The sequence below is a fragment of the Pleuronectes platessa genome, chromosome 19 (genome assembly GCF_947347685.1).
Source record: "Pleuronectes platessa chromosome 19, fPlePla1.1, whole genome shotgun sequence".
In the NCBI taxonomy this organism is placed as follows: domain Eukaryota; kingdom Metazoa; phylum Chordata; class Actinopteri; order Pleuronectiformes; family Pleuronectidae; genus Pleuronectes; species Pleuronectes platessa.
The window spans coordinates 3,788,150-3,810,464 of record NC_070644.1 but is presented as its reverse complement, the minus strand read 5'-3'; the positions used below and the strand labels follow the sequence as shown (position 1 = coordinate 3,810,464).

At 44.4% G+C, this 22,315-nt stretch overlaps 1 protein-coding gene and 1 long non-coding RNA gene across 2 annotated transcripts; both read right to left on the bottom strand.

Annotated features, from left to right (window-relative positions):
• Positions 1-1,900: 1,900 nt before the first annotated feature.
• On the bottom strand, positions 1,901-9,891 carry LOC128425174 (eukaryotic translation initiation factor 4 gamma 3-like). Its single transcript, XM_053411703.1, has 16 exons — positions 9,649-9,891; positions 9,190-9,345; positions 8,696-8,893; positions 7,845-7,991; positions 7,524-7,757; positions 6,849-6,953; positions 6,247-6,385; positions 5,673-5,911; positions 4,857-4,941; positions 4,292-4,412; positions 3,888-3,991; positions 3,665-3,774; positions 3,374-3,546; positions 2,666-2,791; positions 2,460-2,541; positions 1,901-2,044 (listed from the first exon to the last, which is right to left on the bottom strand). Exons 1-16 carry the CDS (start codon positions 9,889-9,891, stop codon positions 1,901-1,903), a joined length of 2,406 nt encoding a protein of 801 aa, XP_053267678.1.
• A 412-nt stretch (positions 9,892-10,303) lies between these two features.
• LOC128425275 (uncharacterized) lies at positions 10,304-11,947 on the bottom strand. Its single transcript, XR_008333104.1, has 4 exons — positions 11,923-11,947; positions 11,260-11,336; positions 10,752-10,797; positions 10,304-10,349 (listed from the first exon to the last, which is right to left on the bottom strand). It is a non-coding gene; the product is annotated as an uncharacterized LOC128425275 (long non-coding RNA).
• Positions 11,948-22,315: the final 10,368 nt, after the last annotated feature.

Below are 22,315 nucleotides of genomic sequence, written 5' to 3'. Positions count from 1 at the left end.
GTTTGTCAGCAGGATTCATCAAAAGCTACTGAAATGATTTCCATGAATATTTGTGGACCCAGGGATGAAACCGTAAAATTTTGGAGCACAGGTGGATCCAGGAATTGTATTGATGAGATCTTACCAACAGTCGTGGACCAACATTAGCTTCAAGGTCCGAAATATAATTATATTCAGTTACTTTACAACGAGGTGTAACTTAGCCCCACTCTGTCTGCCCTTCAGGATTTTTACTACTAACTCGCAGAGACTGGTTGATTTCACTTTCGTACCTTCACACATTTGGCGTCGAAGTCTTGGTTCTGTTGAGGAGTGGTGTCAGAAGGCAAAGTTTCAGAAGAGGCCTCTCTGTAAGCAGGACTAGAGACACTGCTGCCCTCTGGCTCAGGTTTGTGCTCTGAGACATTCGGTCTCCTAGGCACTGCTCCCTCTGGCTCGCTGTCTCTTGGCGGCTCCTCCAGGGTTGGACTCTCCAGCAGCTCCTTTGAGCTGCTTCCCCTGGTGTACAGATCCGGCTGAGACGATGCAAAGCTCAGCGGCTTTGCGCTGCGCTTTCTGTTCTTCCTGCGCTTCCTGCCTGTACGGCTACGAGTGGTGGGGGACCAAAAAACAAAGAGTCAGGAAGGATGTCAGTGTAAATGAGAAACTCTGAATATCAAGCTTTTCAACCAATTTGGAAAATACTACAAATTATTATCAGTGACCTAAACAGAAGCGAAATAAAACCCTAATAACAAACGGATTTTTTAAGTCAATGGAAACTAGTTAATCAGAGTTATAAATATCCTGCTAGCAGGAGAGATAAATATCAGAATCACAGACACTCTCCTCATGCTTCAGATAAACCTAACACCAACAGGATCTTTCAAATCAGACAGCGTTGTCATCTCATACCTTCCCAGAGTTGTCCTGGCTTCGATGTCTGGGTTCTGTTGAGGAGTGGTGTCAGCAGGCAAAGTTTCAGAGGCGGCCTCTCTGTAAGCAGGACTAGAGGCTTGGGGCTGTAGTGAAGCGGGGGGCATGAGAGAAGGCTCAACGGCGGCTGTCTCCAGCTCAGTCTCTGACTCTGCAAGGCTGTTCAAAGCCGTGGGGGCCTCTCCAGACAAGGCAGCCAGAGTTCTAGGGGCGTCTAAGAGAGGCTTGTCTGTGTTCAGAGTCTGAGGTGGCACCAAAGAGGGTTTCAGCTCCTCGACTGAGGACAAGTGAGAAGAGGCTGGTTCCTTGGCTGAGGGAAGCTCACTTGAGTTGGCCGCTTCAGGTGGGTTGGCCTGCATGTTTGGCGCATCCTCTGGAAGAAGGAAAAGTACAGATGAATACATGTCTTCAGAATTCAATCAGCAAAAGGTAATATTTACACTTAACAGTTCTTCACATATAAGTAATGTGAAATGGGCCAAACAGTTACAGATCTTAATTAAATTGAATGTGCTGATTTGGTCACATGAGAAACACATGGAACTGAAATTTGTCATATCACAGATCTTAATTAATGGAGATATGGGCTTTCCAAGATGATTATTTAGGGGTAATCTGACTTTGACTGGTCATATCTCCTTTAACATGAGAAATAAACAACCACAGTCACAACAGTGTGATTAATGGCAGAGAGTGAATGTGTCTGTATTGTCGTCCTGTCTGTCCGGTGTTGGACAGTGACGTGTGTCTCACCAGGCTCTCGGACACTGCTGCCCTCTGGCTCAGGTTTGTGCTCTGAGACATTCGGACTCTGTGGCTGAAGAAAATGGAGTTTCTGTTCGAGTGGAGACAACATTGATATGGTGAGGAATTATAGAAGAGAAGGACGGCGTGGAAACAATACAAAAAACATTAGAAAGATTTGTCTCAATTAGTTAAAAAGTCTTCAAACAGCTGATAGATGGTAACAGAGGGTTTCCCGCCATTAATATTTCTTGAGCCTTGATGAGTGTTGACCTTCATCACTGACCTTTTGTGAGATGAAAGCCTGGACGTCCTCTTCCTCCGGCAGAAGGTGAGTCCAGTTGAGGCCTGATTCTTCCCACAGAGAAGCCACAGTACGATGGCCCTGTGGACACGAGACCGGACAACGTCACAAACATATGCTCTGAAATGTCTTTTCTATTACGTCTAATTTACAGCAGGGAGAAATATTTCATTCATAAACTTACTTAATGAATTAGAAAATATTTGCTTTAAATCAAAATATCAAATCAGCCTAGTTGATTTCAATGAGATTTTTCATTTTACTGGTTTATAATAATTATAACAGAATCATTATAATAACACCGAATGAATAATGCTACAGTGAACTCCAGTGCAGTGCAACAGTAAAATATTTCAATATAGATTGTATACAAGTCAATAATCTATGTGTATTTAAATGATATCTACAGCTGAGTCACTGGTTATAATCCACCTGCTTCATAATGAGAACAGGTACCAGGAAAAAAGAGTGAAGAACAGACTGAAGTGCTTCTTACCATTTGTTTGCATAGTATGAGCAGTATTTCAGAGATCAAGATCCCAGCTTTTCCCACAGGAAGCAAAGGTTTGCTTAATTCACTGTGAACAAGCAGAACATGACAGAAATTTAAATAAATCTTGAAAGTCTGAGCAGATCTTTACTTCATACACAGCTTAGTTTAGAGCAGAGTTCATCACAGTCAACACGTTTATGGTCTCGTACCTAAAGAGCTCTCTCATAGAGAAGCCCCCCTCCTTCAGCACAGGGCTGAGCAGCTCGGCCAGGTACAGCCAGATGTGGGGAACGTCGATGGCCATGTCGTCCGCTTGCTCCAGCGTGTCTGCAAACCTGGGAAAAGAAACAAGGACGTTGTGGTTAGGAAAAAGAGCCGCTCCGAAAAACATAGTCAATATAAATTCAGTAAGTTAAGAAGCAGAAAATGTTTACATGTTCCCCAAAGAAATAAAAGAACGACAACATGGTCTTTCAGAAAACCCAAAACCACGGAATTGACCGTCATTCTCGTTTATTTTGGTATCGACATGTTTTGAAAATAATTAGCAGGAAGATAAATGGGTGGACAACATCAAATAAATCTTTTTATTTCACCCCAGCCAATGTAGAAGGAAAGGCTGTGTACATTTGCAAATACTATGCAAAGACCTCTGTTAAGAATGACACACAGATGCAGAAGCATATAGTCAAGTGCCAAAAGTTTCCTCAGGGCTCAAATCAGCCTATGACAAAACAAAATGTTTATATTTATGTCTGTATATGACAAGGTAAATACAGTTAGTATAAATTAGCCACACAATTTCCAGTTTATCCCGTATATTCCCGTATATTATTGTATATTCCCATGGAAAGTTTCCAGCTTTTAATATTCCCGGAATTTTGCAACCCTAAGTAGAACTGAGCAGGGGAACTGACCCTTTGTAGAACTGGGGTTTGGGCAGGATTCCCTTCTGCGCCAGCTGGAAGAGGAGCTGGCCCAAGTGGTCCCGTGTGATCTGACTGCGCTCCAGAGTCGACTCCACCCCCACGCGTATGAAGATGTGCGACTGAGAGCCCAGATCAAGTTCCACCACACACTGGACAGCCTCCTGCAACAAAACAAAGACACATGTTCAAGACTTATACTTAAATTTTTCCCTTTAAGAAGGTTTATTCTATTAAATTGAAATGAAAAAAATCAGTTATCAGTTGACTGGATCTCATCACCTTGAAATCTTTAAGGTGCAGGAACTCGTCGATGATGGACTTGCACTTCCTCTTGATCTCCTCCTCAGACCGAGCAGGTTCCTCTATCGTCTGGACAGGCTCAGGTTTCACTGTCGATGCAAATAAACAACCACAGTCACAACAGTGTGATTAATGGCACAGAGTGAATGTGTCAGTGTTATTGTCTTGTTACTCCGGAGTTGGGCAGCAACGTGTGTCTCACCAGGCTCTCGGACTCTGCTACGCTCTGGCTCAGATTCGATCTCGGTGACATTCGGTGCAGAGATCAGTGGCTTGTTGCTGCGCTTTTTTTCTGTACAGCTACGACTGGTGGGGAACGGATAAACAAAGAGTCAGGAAGGATGTCAGTGTAAATGAACATAAAGCTTTCTAACCAATTTGGAAACTACTACAAATTATTATCACTGCCATAAACAGAGAGGAAACAAAACCCTAATAACAAAACTGATTTATTTTTTAAGTCAATGGAAACTAGTTAATCAGAGTTATAAATATCCTGATAGCAGGAAAGATAAATATCAGGATCGCAGAGACACTCTCCTCATGTTTCAGAGAAACCTAACACCAACAGGATCTTCCAAATCAGACAGCGTTGTCATCTCATACCTTCCGTGAGTTGTCCCGGCGTCGAAGTCTGGGTTCTGTGGAGGAGTGGTGGAGGGTTGAGGTGAGGGGTCGAACTGCAGCACCGAGAAGCGGTTGAGGACCGCTGTGCGTGAAAGTTCTGCTACAGAGATGAAATCATAAGAAAGATAAGTGAAAAATAACGATTGTGGATGATCAGAGTCAAGGTCCAGTCATTAAGAGGAAGATACGTCACCTGACCCTGTATACAGGATATATTGTAAGTTACAGTTTTATATCAGGGTTTCATCAAGTTACATTTTAAAACCTTTTTAAGAACATAATGGAGGAAATTCTCGTAAAATGTAATAGATATGAAAGACTATCACACTCCCAGATTTTTAACAGGCTTAATATCTTAGATGAATCAGTGACAACTACAGCTAAACAGAGCGGAACAGTCGTAACATTGTGAAGTGTGTGACACCCTTCCATCGTTAAGTGTAGTATGAACTCCAAACAGTTACAAGACTCCTGATCAGCAGGTCATGTAGTGTGAACTGCACAGTGATCCGACAGCTTTAAAAGTCATGTGGTGTGACCTCACCTGAGTCACTGGCCTTGGCTCCTCCACCGCTGCCCTTCACCCATGTGACTTGAGCCCGGGGGCCCAGCTGGATCTTCTCGTCCATCTGCAGAAAGAGAAACAGACCATCAGGCACCAAAAAATGAGCCTTACAACTTTTCACGTTGTCTGTGATCAGTTTCTACTCAGAGGTCACTGCTGATTTCACAAAATATACTTTATTCAGCTTCTCTTGTTTTGAAATTGTTTTACATTATTAAACTCATTATACAAATCATTATGTATATTGTATATTGAAATCGTGGGCGTAAGGGAGAAGCAGGAACAAATCGACACAAATGCCCCTGTTATGAATCTTTTATCAGTAATAAGTAGAAAATCTAAGAAACTTGTTTACCAATATCTGTATGAATCATAAAATATTACATATTTCTGATTATACAAGAGAAACTTAACAAGTCCTGACTCTGCTTTAGGTTCCAGCTTTAATTCAAATTCAAATTTCAAATCTCTCAGATCAAACTATCATTAAATCAAAATTAGTTAAGTTATTTAAATGTTTAAAGTCTGTAGCCAATTCTCCAGATTTTACCCGGAGGTCATGCCTGACAACGGCTTAAGTTTCCATGGAACACGACCAGTTACCGAATGGTAATTGTTTGTCATTGTTTTTGTGATTCCAATGTAGAGATATGAGCAAATCAACTATGAGGGACAGAAAGTAAATAGCAGCTTCATGTCTCCTGTAGCAGTGCATTTGTACAAACCTCACAGTAGAAGGTAAGAAAAAGGTAAAATGGTAAGATCTGTGTCGAAGCCTCGGAAAGCTCGTCTCACCTTGGAGATCTTTGGGATCTTGTTGGGGTCGATGGTCCTGCCATTCTTCCTCATGGGCACAGTGTTCCAGGTCTCCTCTCCCTGTACTTGCGGATCTCTCTGCTCTCTCTGCTCCCTATGATCCCTCTGCTCCCTCTGATCCCTCTGATCCCTCTGCTCTCTCTGCTGTCTCTGCTCTCTCTGCTCTCTCTGCTGTCTCTGCTCTCTCTGCTCTCTCTGCTCTCTCTGCTCCCTTGGATCTGTGGAGACACACCCAAACAAAAAAACAAGAAACAAACAGGGAAATACAGGTTTAAGATTAGTTCACAGGAAATACAGTGGAGTCAAACGGCTGTGAAAGTGGCAGACAGAGAGACATTTCTGACTGTTTTAGTGGCATGCTGCGTTACAAGATGAAATATTATAGGTCAGCTAGCAGATGGGAGGGAGCTAGGGGGCTTTCTGTCTGCTGTTGGGCACAATAGCATCTCTGCAGGCTATAGGGACAGGAAGTCTACAGCCTGTCTTCCTGAGTCACTATAGCTGTGCCAATGTAATTCTAAACCTTAAAGAGGATTTAGACTGCAGGCCTGACCTGGCCGTCTCCTGGTGTCCTTGAAGTACAGTTGCTGCTGCACTTTTCTCTGCTCCTCTTCCTCTTCAAGCTTTGCCTCCTCGTGGATCTGATCAATTGTCTTTGGACCCTGGTTGGCTCTTCTTGACACCCATTTGTGCTGAAGAAAAACAAATGTACAGAACAACAATGACTTCAAACCTGAATCAGACAGATTCTGTAGTGTTAAACAGATGTCTTAGCTCAGTCAATCACAGAGGAAAATTCTAATGACTGGGGACACACTGATGAATTCATTAAAGATCAATAGTTATCACGTATTCATCAGGTTTCAACCATTTTTCCCTGTTCGTTGTTTCTATGGAATTTTCTTACATTTCTTCGCCATTATCTATGTATCTATCTATATCAGTCCTTCTAAAAAGCATTAGATCTCCTTAACAACAGCAGTGTAGATATTCATTAAACAGAATATGACCAGAATATATTGTATATTGTTCCTGGTCATCAGAGAGATCGATGAAATAAATCTCTCTGGTAAAATGCATCTTACGGTTAAGAATTTGATTCTTGGACTCTTTACAACTGTGCAAATGAAAGAAAAATCACGAAGACCCACTCACCAATCTCAGGTCTATGGTATCCTGCAACATGAACCTTGTCCGTGAAGACGTCTTCCCCTCTCTGATGATTTTTTCCATCTGCTTAAAATAGTGATCCATCCGAGGCTGGTGAGACACAGAGGGAGAGAGATGGTTAATTTGAGACATGAAAGTCATGTTCAGCATGTCTCCATTCAATCTACCAGACAGCAGGTTGCAGATACTATTATTCTACAGAGTTGACCAATTGTCCAGTTTACCACTTGGAACAGTCCTGACCGCTTGAGATGAAACAGGAACATTTCATCAACAGCCGTAAAAGCCGTAAAGCTTCCGTGCTGAGGAAACGACCACAACCTACTTGTAAGCAGCTGCTGTGGGATTGTAAATCAGAATCACCTACTAAATCACTTATTTGACATTTCCAGAAGAAAACATCTTAGTGGGATGAAAGCAGAGACATGAACTGATCTTTGGCTGCCCTAATGTCAAAAACACTGCTGACAAAAAGTTCTCATCATATCTTCATCCCTGCAAACAATGCATTTCTCTTAATATTTAATTTGAAAGGGAAACCAGCCGCATATTATCCTGTAGATTATATTCAAAGTTTTCAATCTGTAGCCCCTCAGACCTTTCTAAGACCGTAATAAAAGAAATTTAAGATTTATGTAAAATGTACAACCATCAGCTCACCTTGGCCTTCACTAAATCAAAGTCCTTGCCGATGGTGGTGAGCAGTCTGCAGAGACACTCCAGGGAATCTTCGTCGTGGTTCCCCAGCAGCTTCACCACGCAGTCATGCATGATGGCCTCCGTTAGCATCTTTAGCTTGAACAGTTCACCAATGAACTTTATGTTGCTGATGGATCGCCGCCGGGCAATGTCCTTGGCCTCCTGCAGCTCTACCTGAAGTCGGTCACGATCCGTCTAATGGGACCAAGGAAACTAACCTCTTGAACAGAGTTGAAACAGAAACTAAAAAATGTTTTGGTAAAGATCCGGTGTCACACTTACCGATGCAGCAGAGTCCAGCTCCTTCTGCTTCCTCTCAAACACCACATCATCCCCCTTGTCTTTCTCAAATTCCTTCTGGCAGCGGCTTAGCAGCAGCTTTTGAAAGTTCACTGTGTTGTTGGGAGCGTCAGTGATGGGCACTTTGAGCTGCACATGAAAAGTAAGTGGAATGAATTCAGTAGAGAACATAAGCATTAGAATAAAATAAGTAATGAACTAACCGTGAAAAAAGCTTTCAGCGGTTTAACATTTCTTTTTATATTTCGCACATTAATATTTTCGTATCTGGATTATTTAGATTTTAATGAGTGATATATTTTTAAGGTTATGTTATCAAATGATGGAAGACAGAAAATGTAATAGTTTCTCTAGAACTCTTGTTAATAGTGTCTATAATTAAGGATATGCACGTTTAATAAATTGTGTTTTAAAGGATTATTTGTGACTGATTTTCAAACTCCTTAATAAATAGTGTCGTCTGGTGTACACTCTAGAGGCATCAAAACAATAAAACCTCATCATCACATTGTACTGAATTGTGTTGCTTTTCACAGCATTATTCTGCATCAAGGCAGAGCTGAATATGAACCAATTGATCCATTTGCTGCATAAACATTTAGCAAATTGTTGACTATATATTGAGACACAGTGTGCACACCCCTCCAATAGATGGTTTAAAGATTACACTTAATTCCTCCATCGTGTTTTTGCATCTAATGAATGCGGCAGTTTACGAAAAAGCTATATTTAAGTACTTCTCCAAATCCAATTCAAACAATTACATTGCAAACACAAGACTCTCTCGTTCCAAAGTCGACACACTTCTCTGCTCAACTAAGCGACCAGCTTACCGTGGCGAGGCAGCGGCACATTTTCCCGTAGGCCACCGAGAAGCTGGGCTCGTCGATGGCCTTTTCAAACACCAGGTCGATGACTCCTTTGAGCCGCTCCTCAGTGTCGATGGTCAGGTCCCAGACCTGCTTCACCAGCTGGCTGAACTTCTCCGGCGTCAGCTTGTTTAGGATGCTGCGGACCTTCTTGAACAGGTCCTGAGGGAGTAGGTCATAACAGGTACTTAAACTCTGAGGTCATCGATCACAAACACCAATCTCTCACTCCACATGAAAAACTACTCCTGTTGTAAAGCTACTAGTAATACGGAAATTAAATACTCACAATGATTTCCTATATTTACAGATTTAAACAACATTTTTACTGGAATTCCCAATACTTTGAAAATCTTCAATCACGCAGACTAACATTTATTATCAGAAAATTCTGTATATGTCATTTCTATATATGCCCACTGCTTTGTGGATTTCAGATTGTGTATATTTGGTCGTACCTGTGTTTTGTTGGACTCTGGTTCCGCTGGGAGGCTTTCCCTCTTCATGCCTGGTTTCCAGGCATTCTCTGATTTCTTCAGCTGAACATCGTCGTGCAAAGACAGGCCCATGATGATCTTCCTGGGTGGTGGTCGCCGGGCCCCAAGGTTTTTAAGCTTAACACAGGAAAAAAGGGAAAAACAGTATTATTACCATGACTCAATATCTTTTAAAGAAAAAGACAGGGGGGAGCCAGAGAGAATGAAGACCAAGGTCGGAAGAATGGGTAGATACAAAAATAAAAGGGTCGAAAATAGATAGAAAAAGAGAGAAAGGCTAGGGTGATATGTGATCAATATTTAGCATGGCCCTTGAAGGAGATTCTAAATATTGAAATGGCCCTTGATAGAAAAAAAGGTTCCCCTACCCCTGAATGAGAGCAACCATCAACTGTAAACAGGTCAGTGTGTTTCTTTCACCTGTGCAGCCCGCAGGGAAGGGAAAGGCATGGGTGCCATGGGCTTCATGATTGGCTGATTAGTTGGGTAGACGGCTAGAGGAGTCTGTGAGACAGGCTGTTTGGAAGACGTGTTTGTCGGGATGGTGGGCCTAGCAGTCTGTATCTGAGTCCTCTGGAAAAACTGTAGGTAAGATGGAAGAGAAACACAGAAGACATTAAGAACGATCCCAGAGACAGCTGACTCATTTCTGCAGGCTGCCATGCTTTGATCTAAAGTACAAACAAGTTCAGTTTTTTAGACGACTATTCTTCTTATGTTTAAGTCAAAGTTCAGATGGACATCTATTAAATAACATTATATACAATTCCAAAAAGTTTTACGAATAACCGGGGAATAATTACCTGATGATGTGTCTGTCACGTCTCAGTAGCAAGCTGTTGGGTTTCTGATATATCACCTAGCCCTTGATCTTTAGTGGACAAAGTCAAAAGCCAAAGTTTAGCAAATAGTACAGGGAGCTAGGCACAAAAACCATATCAATAATTATCGTAATATAATTCTCATCAATAATTGAATAACTAAAGACATTCTCTTATATCTTTGTCTTCTGACACTGGGAAAAGATATGGTTATGATGATGATGGTGGAAAAAGAGAAGCAGGAGGGAACTTACAGTTGGGTAAATTACCAGATGATGCGTCTGTCGTGACTGTAGCAAACTGGTGGGTTGTGAGTAGATGTCCAGCAATGAGGGAGAGAAGGAATGATGACAAATAAACGTCAAAGGAATAACAAAGCACATTATAGAACAGAGAGCATCACTCTGGAGAGAAAAAATATCTGCCTATAAACTTACAAAAAAAAAATGAATTGTGTCATTTATCATGATAATTCCTGATATATCACCTAGCCCTTGATCTTTAGTGGGCAAAGTCAAAAGCCAAAGTTGGCAAATAGTACAGGGAGCTAGATACAAAAATGATATCAATAATTAACGTAATATAATTCTCATCAATAACTGAATAACTAAAGACATTCCCTTATATCTTTGTCTTCTGACACTGGGAAAAGATACGGTTTTGATGATGATGGTGGAAGAAGAGAAGCAGGAGGGAACTTACAGTTGGGTAAATTACCAGATGATGCGTCTGTCGTGACTGTAACAAACTTGTGGTTTGTGAGTAGATGTCCAGCAATGAGGGAGAGAAGGAATGACTACACATAAACATCAAAGGAATAACATAGCACATTATAGGACAAAGAAAAATCTTCCTTTAAGCCGAGGCGCATCATGGACAAAGAAAAATCTGCCTTTAAGCCGAGGCGCATCTTGGACAAGCTGCAGTTCACTGGGTGGCCACTAGTGGCGGGCTCCAAGAAGGGGTCAATTCCCATGTTAATGAAAAGAAACTCACTGTAAAATAATGTTATGTGTTGTGTATGTTCCATCTGGTTCTTATAGTTTATTCTGTGTTCAGCAGGTGGAAGCACCACAGATTTTCAAACAGAACCGATGTACTGAGCTCTGGGTTTGTATCCTCATGGTTAAATGCACATATTGTAAGACGCTTTGGATAAACGTATTGAAAGAAATAAAACATTGTACAAATAGATAAAATGTCTTTCTACCTCATCTGTAATATTCAAGGTGATAATCTCCCACAGAGCTGTTGATAACAGTCCACATCAAGTCTCTCCACTTCTCTCTGAAGACATAATTATACACTTAATATTAGAACGGTTTACAACACCGGTGTGTGCAGATTATAATCTTATCTAAACTGTAACCGTAAAGAGGGGGATGAGTGTGGCGGTGACAGGTCACATGTCAAAATCACGACTGTTTGCTGTCCTGGCTCCTAAATGGTGGAATGAGCTCCCCATCGACATCCGGAAACACCAGAAAGTTCACACATCTGCCGCAAACTAAAAACTTACCTCTTCCGACTATACCTTGAATAAAAATTTGAAACTAACAATTTAGTAGCACTTAAAATGCACTTACTTATAGCACTTTGTAGTTTTGCTTTATTTTTGAAGAAATTGTACTTTTTTGATTCTTGTTGTTCTAGGTTTGTACCCTCAGGGTTGAATGCACTTATTGTAAGTCTGTTTGGATAATAGCGTCAGCTAAATGTAATGTAATCTTGTGGAAATGCAACGCTGCGACCATGAGGAGCAGTCTGCAGTTATCCAGCAAAGGTAAGGATCATATAAACATATAAAAGTGATATCAAAGTGAAATATCGCAGTGTTCCGAGTTGACAAACTCGTTCTCTGGTTGAGACTCACTTTCTTCTCTGTGCCCTTTCCTTCCTTCTCCTCCCCGGCTTCGTCATCGGCCTTCTGCTCTCCGTTATCTGTGGGCCCTGCATCGCCTGCCGCCGCCTTGCTGTAACCCTCCTTAATCTCGGCCTCCTTGGTTGAAGATGCCACCGGCTCCTCCTCCATGGCTTCGGGCTCTGAGGGGGAGACAAGAATGAGCTGCCCTCTTTTTTTAAACTTAAATTATAGTTAACAGTGAACAGAGGACCCTTTAAGTATTTTTGTATCCACTGGTAGAGATGTTCAATTGTGACAAAACGAGATAATTAAAGACGTCATCCATTGTTTTCACCGCTGTCAAATTACTCAAGAACAACTGCAAAGGGGGAGCAGCACACTAAGTGGAAAGAAGCAGATAAGAGAATATCAGAGAAGAACCAATGACATTTGGAGCAGATCTGATTTGGGGGGGGGGGGCGTCTTCTCTCATGCATACTACTGTTACCACCTAGCCCATATTTTGCAACAAGAAGGGAGGCCACACACAAACCTCTCAAGCCAAAAGTAAATTTATTTAACTCCAAATAGATAGCTCTAACTACGTAGTGGGATGTGTAAAATATGTTACGTGTCAGTGGTGTTAACAGTGTTTGGATGTGTGAAAATAAGGTGTGATGTATGTTGTAAGGTGCAGAAGCAAAGAAAAACAAAGGCTGAGGGCCCCATGCCCCTGGAAGCAGCCTTTAGATCTGCAGCTGAAGCCCAGCCCAAAAGGGCAGGCCCAGGGTGACGCCCCTGCCAGCTCTACCTGGGTCTGGAAAACAACTCCTCAGGCTCTCACATGTCAAGTGGTCAACCTGAGAAGGACGTGGATACATTATAATGTCTCTAATCATCACAAATTAAGTATGATTTCATAAAACATAAAAAATGATAAACTCACCAGACTAGAGGAGACTCAACAGACAAACTTTGGTACAGTGAAGGCAGAGAGTGGAGGCAGACAGAGAGCAAGTCCTCGAACATGGACAGAGGGGGAACAGCTCCTCAGGCTCTCACATGTCAAGTGGTCAACCCGAGAAGGACATGGATACATTATAATGTCTGAAAAATAAAGAAAATGTTTTCCTCTGTCCTGCACCTAGAGTTGAGAACTTTTTGGATGTGTGTTTCTTTTAAAACTTTTGAAAATTATTATAATTATGAAGTATGAATTTATACATTAAAAAATACATGATAAACTTACCAAATTCTAACAGTTGTCCCAAATGTCCACATATAAAACAGAGGGAGAACGACTCCTCAAATATATCACAACAACCTGTATTAATTGATCATTTAGTGTACATGATCACACCATTAAGGATCAACACATAACTCTCATCTCTATTTACAGCTCAGAAAGTTTACTGTTGCTATGGCAACAGTAAACGACGTTAGCAGCTCTTAGCTAGCTTAGCTAAATCATCTGAACAATAATAACTCATAATATCACAATTCGGCATATTAAAACAAAATCAAAAACGTTTTCTACTTTGTTTTGGACATGTCTCAAAAATGTTACTTACCATGTCGGCCTCCACTCGCTCATCATGGTCAAGTCCTCCTCGCTCGTCTCCCGGCACACCTGCTGCTGCTGGGCTGGTGAACCCGGCACCAAATAGGTCCGTCAGTTTGGCACATCGAGCAGCCTCCACCTCCAGAGACTTCAGCTTTTTTTTCCGATGCTTCTCAGCGCCACCCGGGCGTTTTTTACTCTTATCATCCATTTTAAGTTTCTGTCTCAGCAGCAGCCCGTCCCGCGACTCCCCCCGCCAATGCCGTGAGGTCCCGCCCCACCCTGGTTTGTGTTGTGATTGACAGCACTGTCAGGGCTCTCTGAGCCTGTCAGCCCATGACTGATTGACAATGACAAATAATAGACCAATAATATGTGTCGATGCTGCCAACACACTGCCAGCCCTCTGTAGCCAATTGGCCGGCCCAATGGGAGGGAATTTAGAGAGGAAGAAGTGAAAAAAAACAAGAAAAAAAATACATAGCGGACCAGACCGGCCCACATTGGGTCAACGGCCCACCGGGACAATGCCCGGTATGCCAGATGGCCAGTCCACCCCTGTCTGTATCTGTATAGTCGTTTTCTAGTCTTGATGACCTCTCAAAGTGCTTTAGTACTGTTCTTGCCATTCAACAATTCACACATCAACATGCAGCACTTTCTAGATGAGAAGGTGCAAATTTGGGGATTTAGCACCTAGCCCATGGACACTTAGGCATGCAAATGAGGAAGACTGGGATTGTACTGGTAACCTTCTGGTCAGAGGACGACCAATCTAGCCCGAGATATTCATCTGTTGACAGTCTTAGTGTTTTCTCAGGGGATAACTCGTGGAAGTTGATGAAAGGAGGGCTCTGGAGCTCAGGTAATGGTCGACCCCGGGGGCCTCACCTTTCTCTGCGGCAGTGGAGGGGGCCTTCTCCTGGGTCGGAGGCGCAGTATTGGGAGCGAATTGGGAGCGATCAGAAAAGTACGATTTAAACCAGATAACCCTTGTGTTGTCCCAGGGTCTGGTTGACCCAGCATGTGTTTGTGTGTGTGTGACAGTCTCCCGTCTTTGTGCGTGGCGTGCAGCAATACAAATTATTTTTAGAAAAAAACGTGTGCCACCTCATTTTCTTCTACTACTTCTTCTTCTTCTTCTTATAATTATAATTTTTATTATCACCGAGCAACAGCAGGGGCTCGGGTACGCCACGCTGGCAACCAGGGACGCTCGCGGCGCGTGCCCTCGGGTCACCGGGACCCTGGCCGACGTGTTACAGGCCCTACGTCCTTTATTATTATTATTATTATTATTATTATTATTATTATTATTATTATTATCATCATCAATGAGCAAGAGTCTTTTTCTTCTCCTTCTTCTCCTTCTTCTCCTTCTCATCACCGAGCAAGAACAGAGGGACGCCGATGGGAGAGATGGCGAGCAGCCGCGCAAGCCCCTCGTCGCTAGCCTTCGGGTCACAGAGACCCAGGGCGAAGAGATTCCCCGACCCGGGCATTCCAGGGGTCCCACGATTCACCGGCCCTACGTCTTTGCGTGTGTCATTCAGCTATAAGAGAAATAATAAAAATTAGTTTCCTTTTCTCCTTCTTCTCCTTCTTCTCCTTCTTCTCCTTCTTCTCCTTCTTCTTCTTCTCATCACCGAGCAAGAACAGAGGGACGCCGATGGGAGAGATGGCCCTCAACGCGAGCAGCCGCGCAAGCCCCTCGTCGCGAGCCTTCGGGTCACAGAGACCCAGGGCGAAGAGATTCCCCGACCCGGGCATCCCAGGGGTCCCGCGTCACACCGGCCCTACGTCTTTGCGTGTGTCATTCAGCTATAAGAGAAATAATAAAAATTAGTTTCCTTTTCTCCTTCTTCTCCTTCTTCTCCTTCTTCTCCTTCTTCTCATCACCGAGCAAGAACAGAGGGACGCCGATGGGAGAGATGGCCCTCAACGCGAGCAGCCGCGCAAGCCCCTCGTCGCGAGCCTTCGGGTCACAGAGACCCAGGGCGAAGAGATTCCCCGACCCGGGCATCCCAGGGGTCCCACGATTCACCGGCTCTACGTCTTTGCGTGTGTCATTCAGCTATAAGAGAAATAATAAAAATTAGTTTCCTTTTCTCCTTCTTCTCCTTCTTCTCCTTCTTCTCCTAATTCTCCTTCTTCTCCTTCTTCTCCTTCTTCTCATCACCGAGCAAGAACAGAGGGACGCCGATGGGAGAGATGGCCCTCAACGCGAGCAGCCGCGCAAGCCCCTCGTCGCGAGCCTTCGGGTCACAGAGACCCAGGGCGAAGAGATTCCCCGACCCGGGCATCCCAGGGGTCCCACGATTCACCGGCTCTACGTCTTTGCGTGTGTCATTCAGCTATAAGAGAAATAATAAAAATTAGTTTCCTTTTCTCCTTCTTCTCCTTCTTCTCCTTCTTCTCCTTATTCTCCTTCTTCTCCTTCTTCTCATCACCGAGCAAGAACAGAGGGACGCCGATGGGAGAGATGGCCCTCAACGCGAGCAGCCGCGCAAGCCCCTCGTCGCGAGCCTTCGGGTCACAGAGACCCAGGGCGAAGAGATTCCCCCGACCCGGGCATTCCAGGGGTCCCACGATTCACCGGCCCTACGTCTTTGCGTGTGTCATTCAGCTATTAGAGAAATAATAAAAATTAGTTTCCTTTTCTCCTTCTTCTCCTTCTTCTCCTTCTTCTCCTTCTTCTCATCACCGAGCAAGAACAGAGGGACGCCGATGGGAGAGATGACCCTCAACGCGAGCAGCCGCGCAAGCCCCTCGTCGCGAGCCTTCGGGTCACAGAGACCCAGGGCGAAGAGATTCCCCGATCCGGGCATCCCAGGGGTCCCGCGTCACACCGGCCCTACGTCGTTGCGTGTGTCATTCAGCTATAAGAGAAATAATAAAAATGAGTTTCCTTTTCTCCTTCTTCTCCTTCTTCTCCTTCTTCTCCTTCTTCTCCTTCTTCTCATCACCGAGCAAGAACAGAGGGACGCCGATGGGAGAGATGGCCCTCAACGCGAGCAGCCGCGCAAGCCCCTCGTCGCGAGCCTTCGGGTCACAGAGACCCAGGGCGAAGAGATTCCCCGACCCGGGCATCCCAGGGGTCCCGCGTCACACCGGCGCGCAACTTGGAGCGTGGCGTGCGGAGAGTACCAAAAAAAGAGTCAGACGCTTTGCCACCGCATCGTAATTTTCTTTTTTTTTGCAACGCTCACCGAACAAGAACAGGCTCGAGTACGCAACGCTGGCAGCCGGGGAAGCTCGCTGCGCGTGCCCTCGGGTCATGGGGACCAGCTCGGAGAGAAGGCTGTTACTAACAAGCATCCGTGGTACAAGTCGGTACAACACCGTGCCGTTGTCCCTGATGAGGTCACGCGATGTCACGTCAAGAGCGTTTCACCAGAAAACAGGTTCTCGAACAGCTGTTCTCCTCGAGACAATCCTCTGAACAGGCAGAGGACCAAGACGAAGAAGACGAAGAGGAAGACGAGGCAGAAGACGAAGAAGACACCGACGACTGCGTCGACGAGGACTACGACCCGGTGCGTGACACCGCTGCTGCAGAGTCCTCATCGTGCACATCCTCGGCAGAAGAAGAAGAAGAAGAAGAAGAAGGAGAAGAAGAAGTAGAAGTAGAAGAAGAAGGAGAAGAGGGAGAAGGAGGAGAAGGAGAAGGAGAAGAAGGAGGACACGTGGAAAGAGAGACCTTCCTGTCCAAAAACGGAGAAATATCATGGTCCTCGACGGCGTACCACCGAGAGGACCGCTCCGCCTCCGCCTCCTCATCTACGTCCTCCGCTACGCCCGTCGGGGTCCCTTACCCGGGTCCCACGACGCACGCGACTTCCGGCGTCAGCGACGCGGTCTCGACGTTCGGCCTGTTCGTCATGCCGACGGTAGAGAACATCGTCTTGGAGATGACTAATCTGGAGGGTCGTCGGAAATACGGCGATGGCTGGAAAGGGATGAACGCGACCGACCTGCGCGCACGATATTCCGCGCCACGATGCCCCTGAAGGTCTTTCACACATACTCCCGACTGCTGCGATTCGACGACCACGAGACGAGACGTGAGAGACGCGCCTCCGACAAATTGGCGGCCGTGTGAGAGGTCTGGGAGGCTTGGGCGGCGAGGCAGCCGCTCCTCTACAACCCGGGGCCCGAAGTGACCGTGGACGAGCAACTGGTTCCGTTCAGAGGTTATTCTTTTTGTTATTCTTTTCTTTACAATTCTTTTTTTGTTGTGTATTCCTGGTCACTGCCCGGTTATGTTACGTGGCCTCGTCGTATGCACCTGGCGACTCTGAGCTTTCTTCTTCTTCTTCTTCTTCTTCTTCCCTGAAGATATTGTCGATATTCATGTTTCGATATCCCCCCCCCCCCCTCCCCCCCCCCCCAACACGCTCACCTCACACACACGCGCCAGGCCGGTGTCCTTTCCGACAGTACATGCCCAGCAAGCCGGCGAAATACGGGATCAAGTCGTGGGTGGCGTGCGACGCCAGATCCAGCTACGCTTGGAAGATGCAAGTCTACACCGGAAAGCCGAGCGGCGGGCGTCCGGAGAGGAACCTGGGGCTGCGGGTCGTGCTCGACCTCACGGAGGGACTGAGCGGGCGCAACGTCACGTGCGACAATTACTTCACCTCCTACGAACTCGCGCGGCGGCTCCTGGAGAGGAACGTCACCGTGGTCGGCACAGTTCGGAAGAACAAGCCCGAGCTCCCGCCCCGGCTGCTCGCGGTCAAGGGACGAGCGGCGTTCTCCTCCGTGTTCGCCTTCACGCCCGCCGCCACTCTGGTGTCGTACGTCGCGAGGAAGAAAAACAGGAACGTGGTGCTCCTGAGCACGTGGCACTCGGAGGCCGACGTCAGCGACCGCGCGGACGGCAAACCGGTCGTCGTCCTGGACTACAACCGCAACAAAGGAGGCGTGGACAACCTGGACAAGGTGATCGGAACGTACAGCTGCAGGAGGAAGACCGCGCGCTGGCCCCTGGTCGTCTTCCACAACATCCTCGACGTCTCTTCCTACAACGCCTTTGTGATATGGCGAGAGGTCAACCCCGACTGGATGGCGGGCAAGCGGAACAAGCACAGGGTGTTCCTCGAGCGGCTGGGAAAGGCTCTCGTGGCGCCTAACATCGTGCGGCGGGAACGCTTTCCCCGCACCGCGGCATCAGTTGCGGTCGTGAAGGCTGTGAAAGCGGCTGCGGTCGCGGCCGCGGCCCCCGTCGCCGAGCCGAGAGACGATGACAGCGATCGAGACGACGCTCGGCCCGAGCGTCCGGCCGCCCTTCCGGCCCTAACCCCGCAGCAACAGCAACAGCAACAGCAACAGCAACAGCAACAACCCCAGGGTCCGGCCTCCTGTCTAGCCCTGGTCGTCGCGGCCGCCGCCGCCGCCACCGCCGCCGCAGCCTCCGTGGCAGCCCCGCTCGCCGCGAGCAAGAGGAAGAGGTGTCAGATATGCCCCAGGAACAAGGACTGTAAAACTCACACAAAGTGCCGCGGGTGTGACAAATACATCTGCAAGGGCTGTTCGCTTTTCCACTGCCCTTCGTGCTCGTGCTGATGTGTGGTGGGCTGTGCGTGTGCACGTGTGCGCGTGCGTCTGTGTGTTTGAAGCAGGGTATCGCAAACAAGCGTTAGTCAAATCGCTACCCAAACGCTCACAGCCAACAGCATGGGGAAGCAGGGACAACACAAGGGTTAAGTGGTATTTAATGGCCAGATATGGTCAAAATATGTGTATTTGCTTCATACACAATCATATGTTTCACTTTTGGACCAACTTAGACCCCTTTGTTCATTAACAAACCAATTTCTCACACCCCAGTTTCAGACTGTTGCCCTCCTCACCTTTGGGAGGCGCTACAGGGTCCTCCGTTCCCGGACCAGCAGGTTCAGGAACAGGTTCTTCCTGTGGCTGTCACCCTGCTGAATCACCGTGGTGCAGAGTTCATATGTATTTTTTTTATATTAACTTGATATGACCAACCATCCCTTGGCTGACAGAGAGGTCATATATGGCCAAGATTAAAGTGTGTAATAGTTCAATTAGAAATATGAGGAAAAAGTCAATGTTGCACACATATTGTTGAAAATTACTGTAGCATGACCTCTATTAAATAGCTTGGTAGGCCTTTTCCATACAAGAACATGCTGTGCTGGAGATGGGAGTTGCGATACAATTGCCTTCTGTGAGGTGCAGATGTTTAACCCATTTTAAGTCACAAAAACACAGTTTTTAAATAACATTTTATTTAAAAACAGTAAAATAGAAATAGAAACAGTAAATGTAACATTAACACAATATACAATAACATCTAAAATAACAAATTACACGTCAAACAAGCAGAAATATAAGCTGCATCCTCCTCTGTCCGGATTATTCCAGCTCTGTTTTAGGGACCCAAGAATCTTTCCACCTCAAATTGCTACAACAAAAAGGGAAAGAGAAAATATGTTTAGTGTAAATGGATCTTTAATCGCTATGGGCATATAAATGCACAGGAACATGTAAACAGAGAACCAATGGAGGTAAATATGGTATGGTATGGTATTGTAAATAGTTTCCATTACATTATAAACAATGTCATCAATTGGATATATTTCTTTCAACATCTTTGTAATCTCTCTATAAATTATTGTAAGGATTAGTAATCAGTATTGCTAGAGGGTTTGCAACTGGCCAGTATATATAGTTTATATATAATGATATTTCCCATGGTTGACCTTAAAATTACAGACCAATCAAATAATTATAAACGCATCCAGATTTAGATTGACTAAAAACATCATAACAGAGCTACCTTCTATGGAGTAAAATAAAAATTCAGAACTTGTGATGGTGCATCATGATGTGGCATCAGATATGAAGCATTATACATACCATTTGGGGCATGGCAGCCACCTCACCTTCACCTCCTTTACCCCCTGAAAACAATCAGTGGTCATAAAGAATACAAATTTAAATCATTAACAATGAAAAAATCATGGGTATATGAAGCAGTTAATGTGCATATTCCACTACAATATGAAAATTGACAGTAGAAGCCCTGAAAGGATCTTCCTGCAAAGGTCAGTCAGATGTCAAATATAAAGTACCACATTAGTAATCTGTGTAAACTGAATATTTTATGTATTTCACAAAACTAGTGGTGAGTAAGAATTCACCTGGATAATTGCACACAGGGCATTCTTATCTGCATGTATACTGTTGAAATCCAAATCAAACCATCTTTTAAGTCAGCATCCCCTACTGCATAAGATGTTTTCTAACCAGATTAACAAACACATATCATGTCTGATCCAGGAATGCACATATTAACACATTCATTTACACATTATGTTAACAATTTACAAATTTCCCTCGAAACATAATTGTAAAACATTAATTGTAAAATATACATAATAGTGTACCATAAAATATTTTAATTCAGTGCAAATGTGCAATAATAAACTTACATCTCGAACTCTTTCCGCGCAGATTTTAGAATATGGGTAACTTCCCATTGAGTCGTGGTAATTGCAGTCTGAAAAATTAAAAGAGACAATTCATTTCCTAGTCAGAGTAATATAAATATAATTAGTTAGCCACAACTCTAAATGTCATATTTAGATCTAACTTGATAAAGAATTTGCTTAACTCTGTTAAAGATGTGAAATTAAAATCTGGAAAATGCAAAATGGAATAGTGTTTAAATCTTACTTTTTGGGTTGACTTTTTTTCCACCTTTGCGGGTCCCTAGGGAGTTAGGGGAAGAAAATGTTTGAGAGCCAACACATAAAAGAATGTTTCTGGAAATCTTTTCAAGGTTTCACTTATTAATACCTCAATTTATCTGCCAGGCACAGAAATAGGGAAGTAGATTCTGTATCCATTTGGCACGTGAAATATCATACTTTCAAAGTCTATGCTCCTTTAAGTTTAAGTTCAAATTCTTCTCATCAAAACCAATGTGATCTGTTGTTGAAAACTGAAAATGTAGCAATTTTTTCTGGCCCCTAATTTTTTTATTTTATTTACCCTGCTAATACGTATTTGCAGGGTCTTACGTGGATGTTTTGCTGGACAGCTCTCTCTGCAGTTGGAGAGCGGGGGAAATGAGGGTGGGGAACTTGGTCCAGGTGGTGAATAGGAGGTGGATGGGGCCGTGGCAGGAGCTGTAGGTGCAGGGTCTAATGTACAGTTGGCAAAAGAGAAAAAAGTTATATAAGGTAAAGGTATTTTAATATGATATTAAAGGGTGACAAATTACCATTATATGCTAGTAAGAACAGCGTTTATGAAAAAGGACAGTGTTACACATTGTGTCCAAGTGTCTTGTGGTGTCATGGACTAAATTGTCTCTAAAACAGGAGTCAGATTTATCATGATCATCCTTATGATGAACTCAAAATTGTATGAACCTTGTTTGAACTGTGGTGAAAATCCAAATATTAAATGAAACTTATTGGGTAAACATACTTTACGTAAATGGTGGATTTGCAGGGTCTTACCGGGATGTTTTGGTGGAAAGCTCTCTTTTGAGTTGGAGAGCGGGGGAAATGAGGGTGGGGAACTTGGTCCAGGAGGTGAATAGGAGGTGGATGGGGCTGTGGCAGGAGCTGTAGGTGCAGGGTCTAATGTACAGTTGGCAAAAGAGAAAAAAGTTATATAAGGTAAAGGTATTTTAATATGATATTAAAGGGTGACAAATTACCATTATATGCTAGTAAGAACAGCCTTTATGAAGAAGGACAGTGTTACACATTGTGTCCAAGTGTCTTGTGGTGTCATGGACTAAATTGTCTCTAAAACAGGAGTCAGATTTATCATGATCATCCTTATGATGAACTCAAAATTGTATGAACCTTGTTTTAC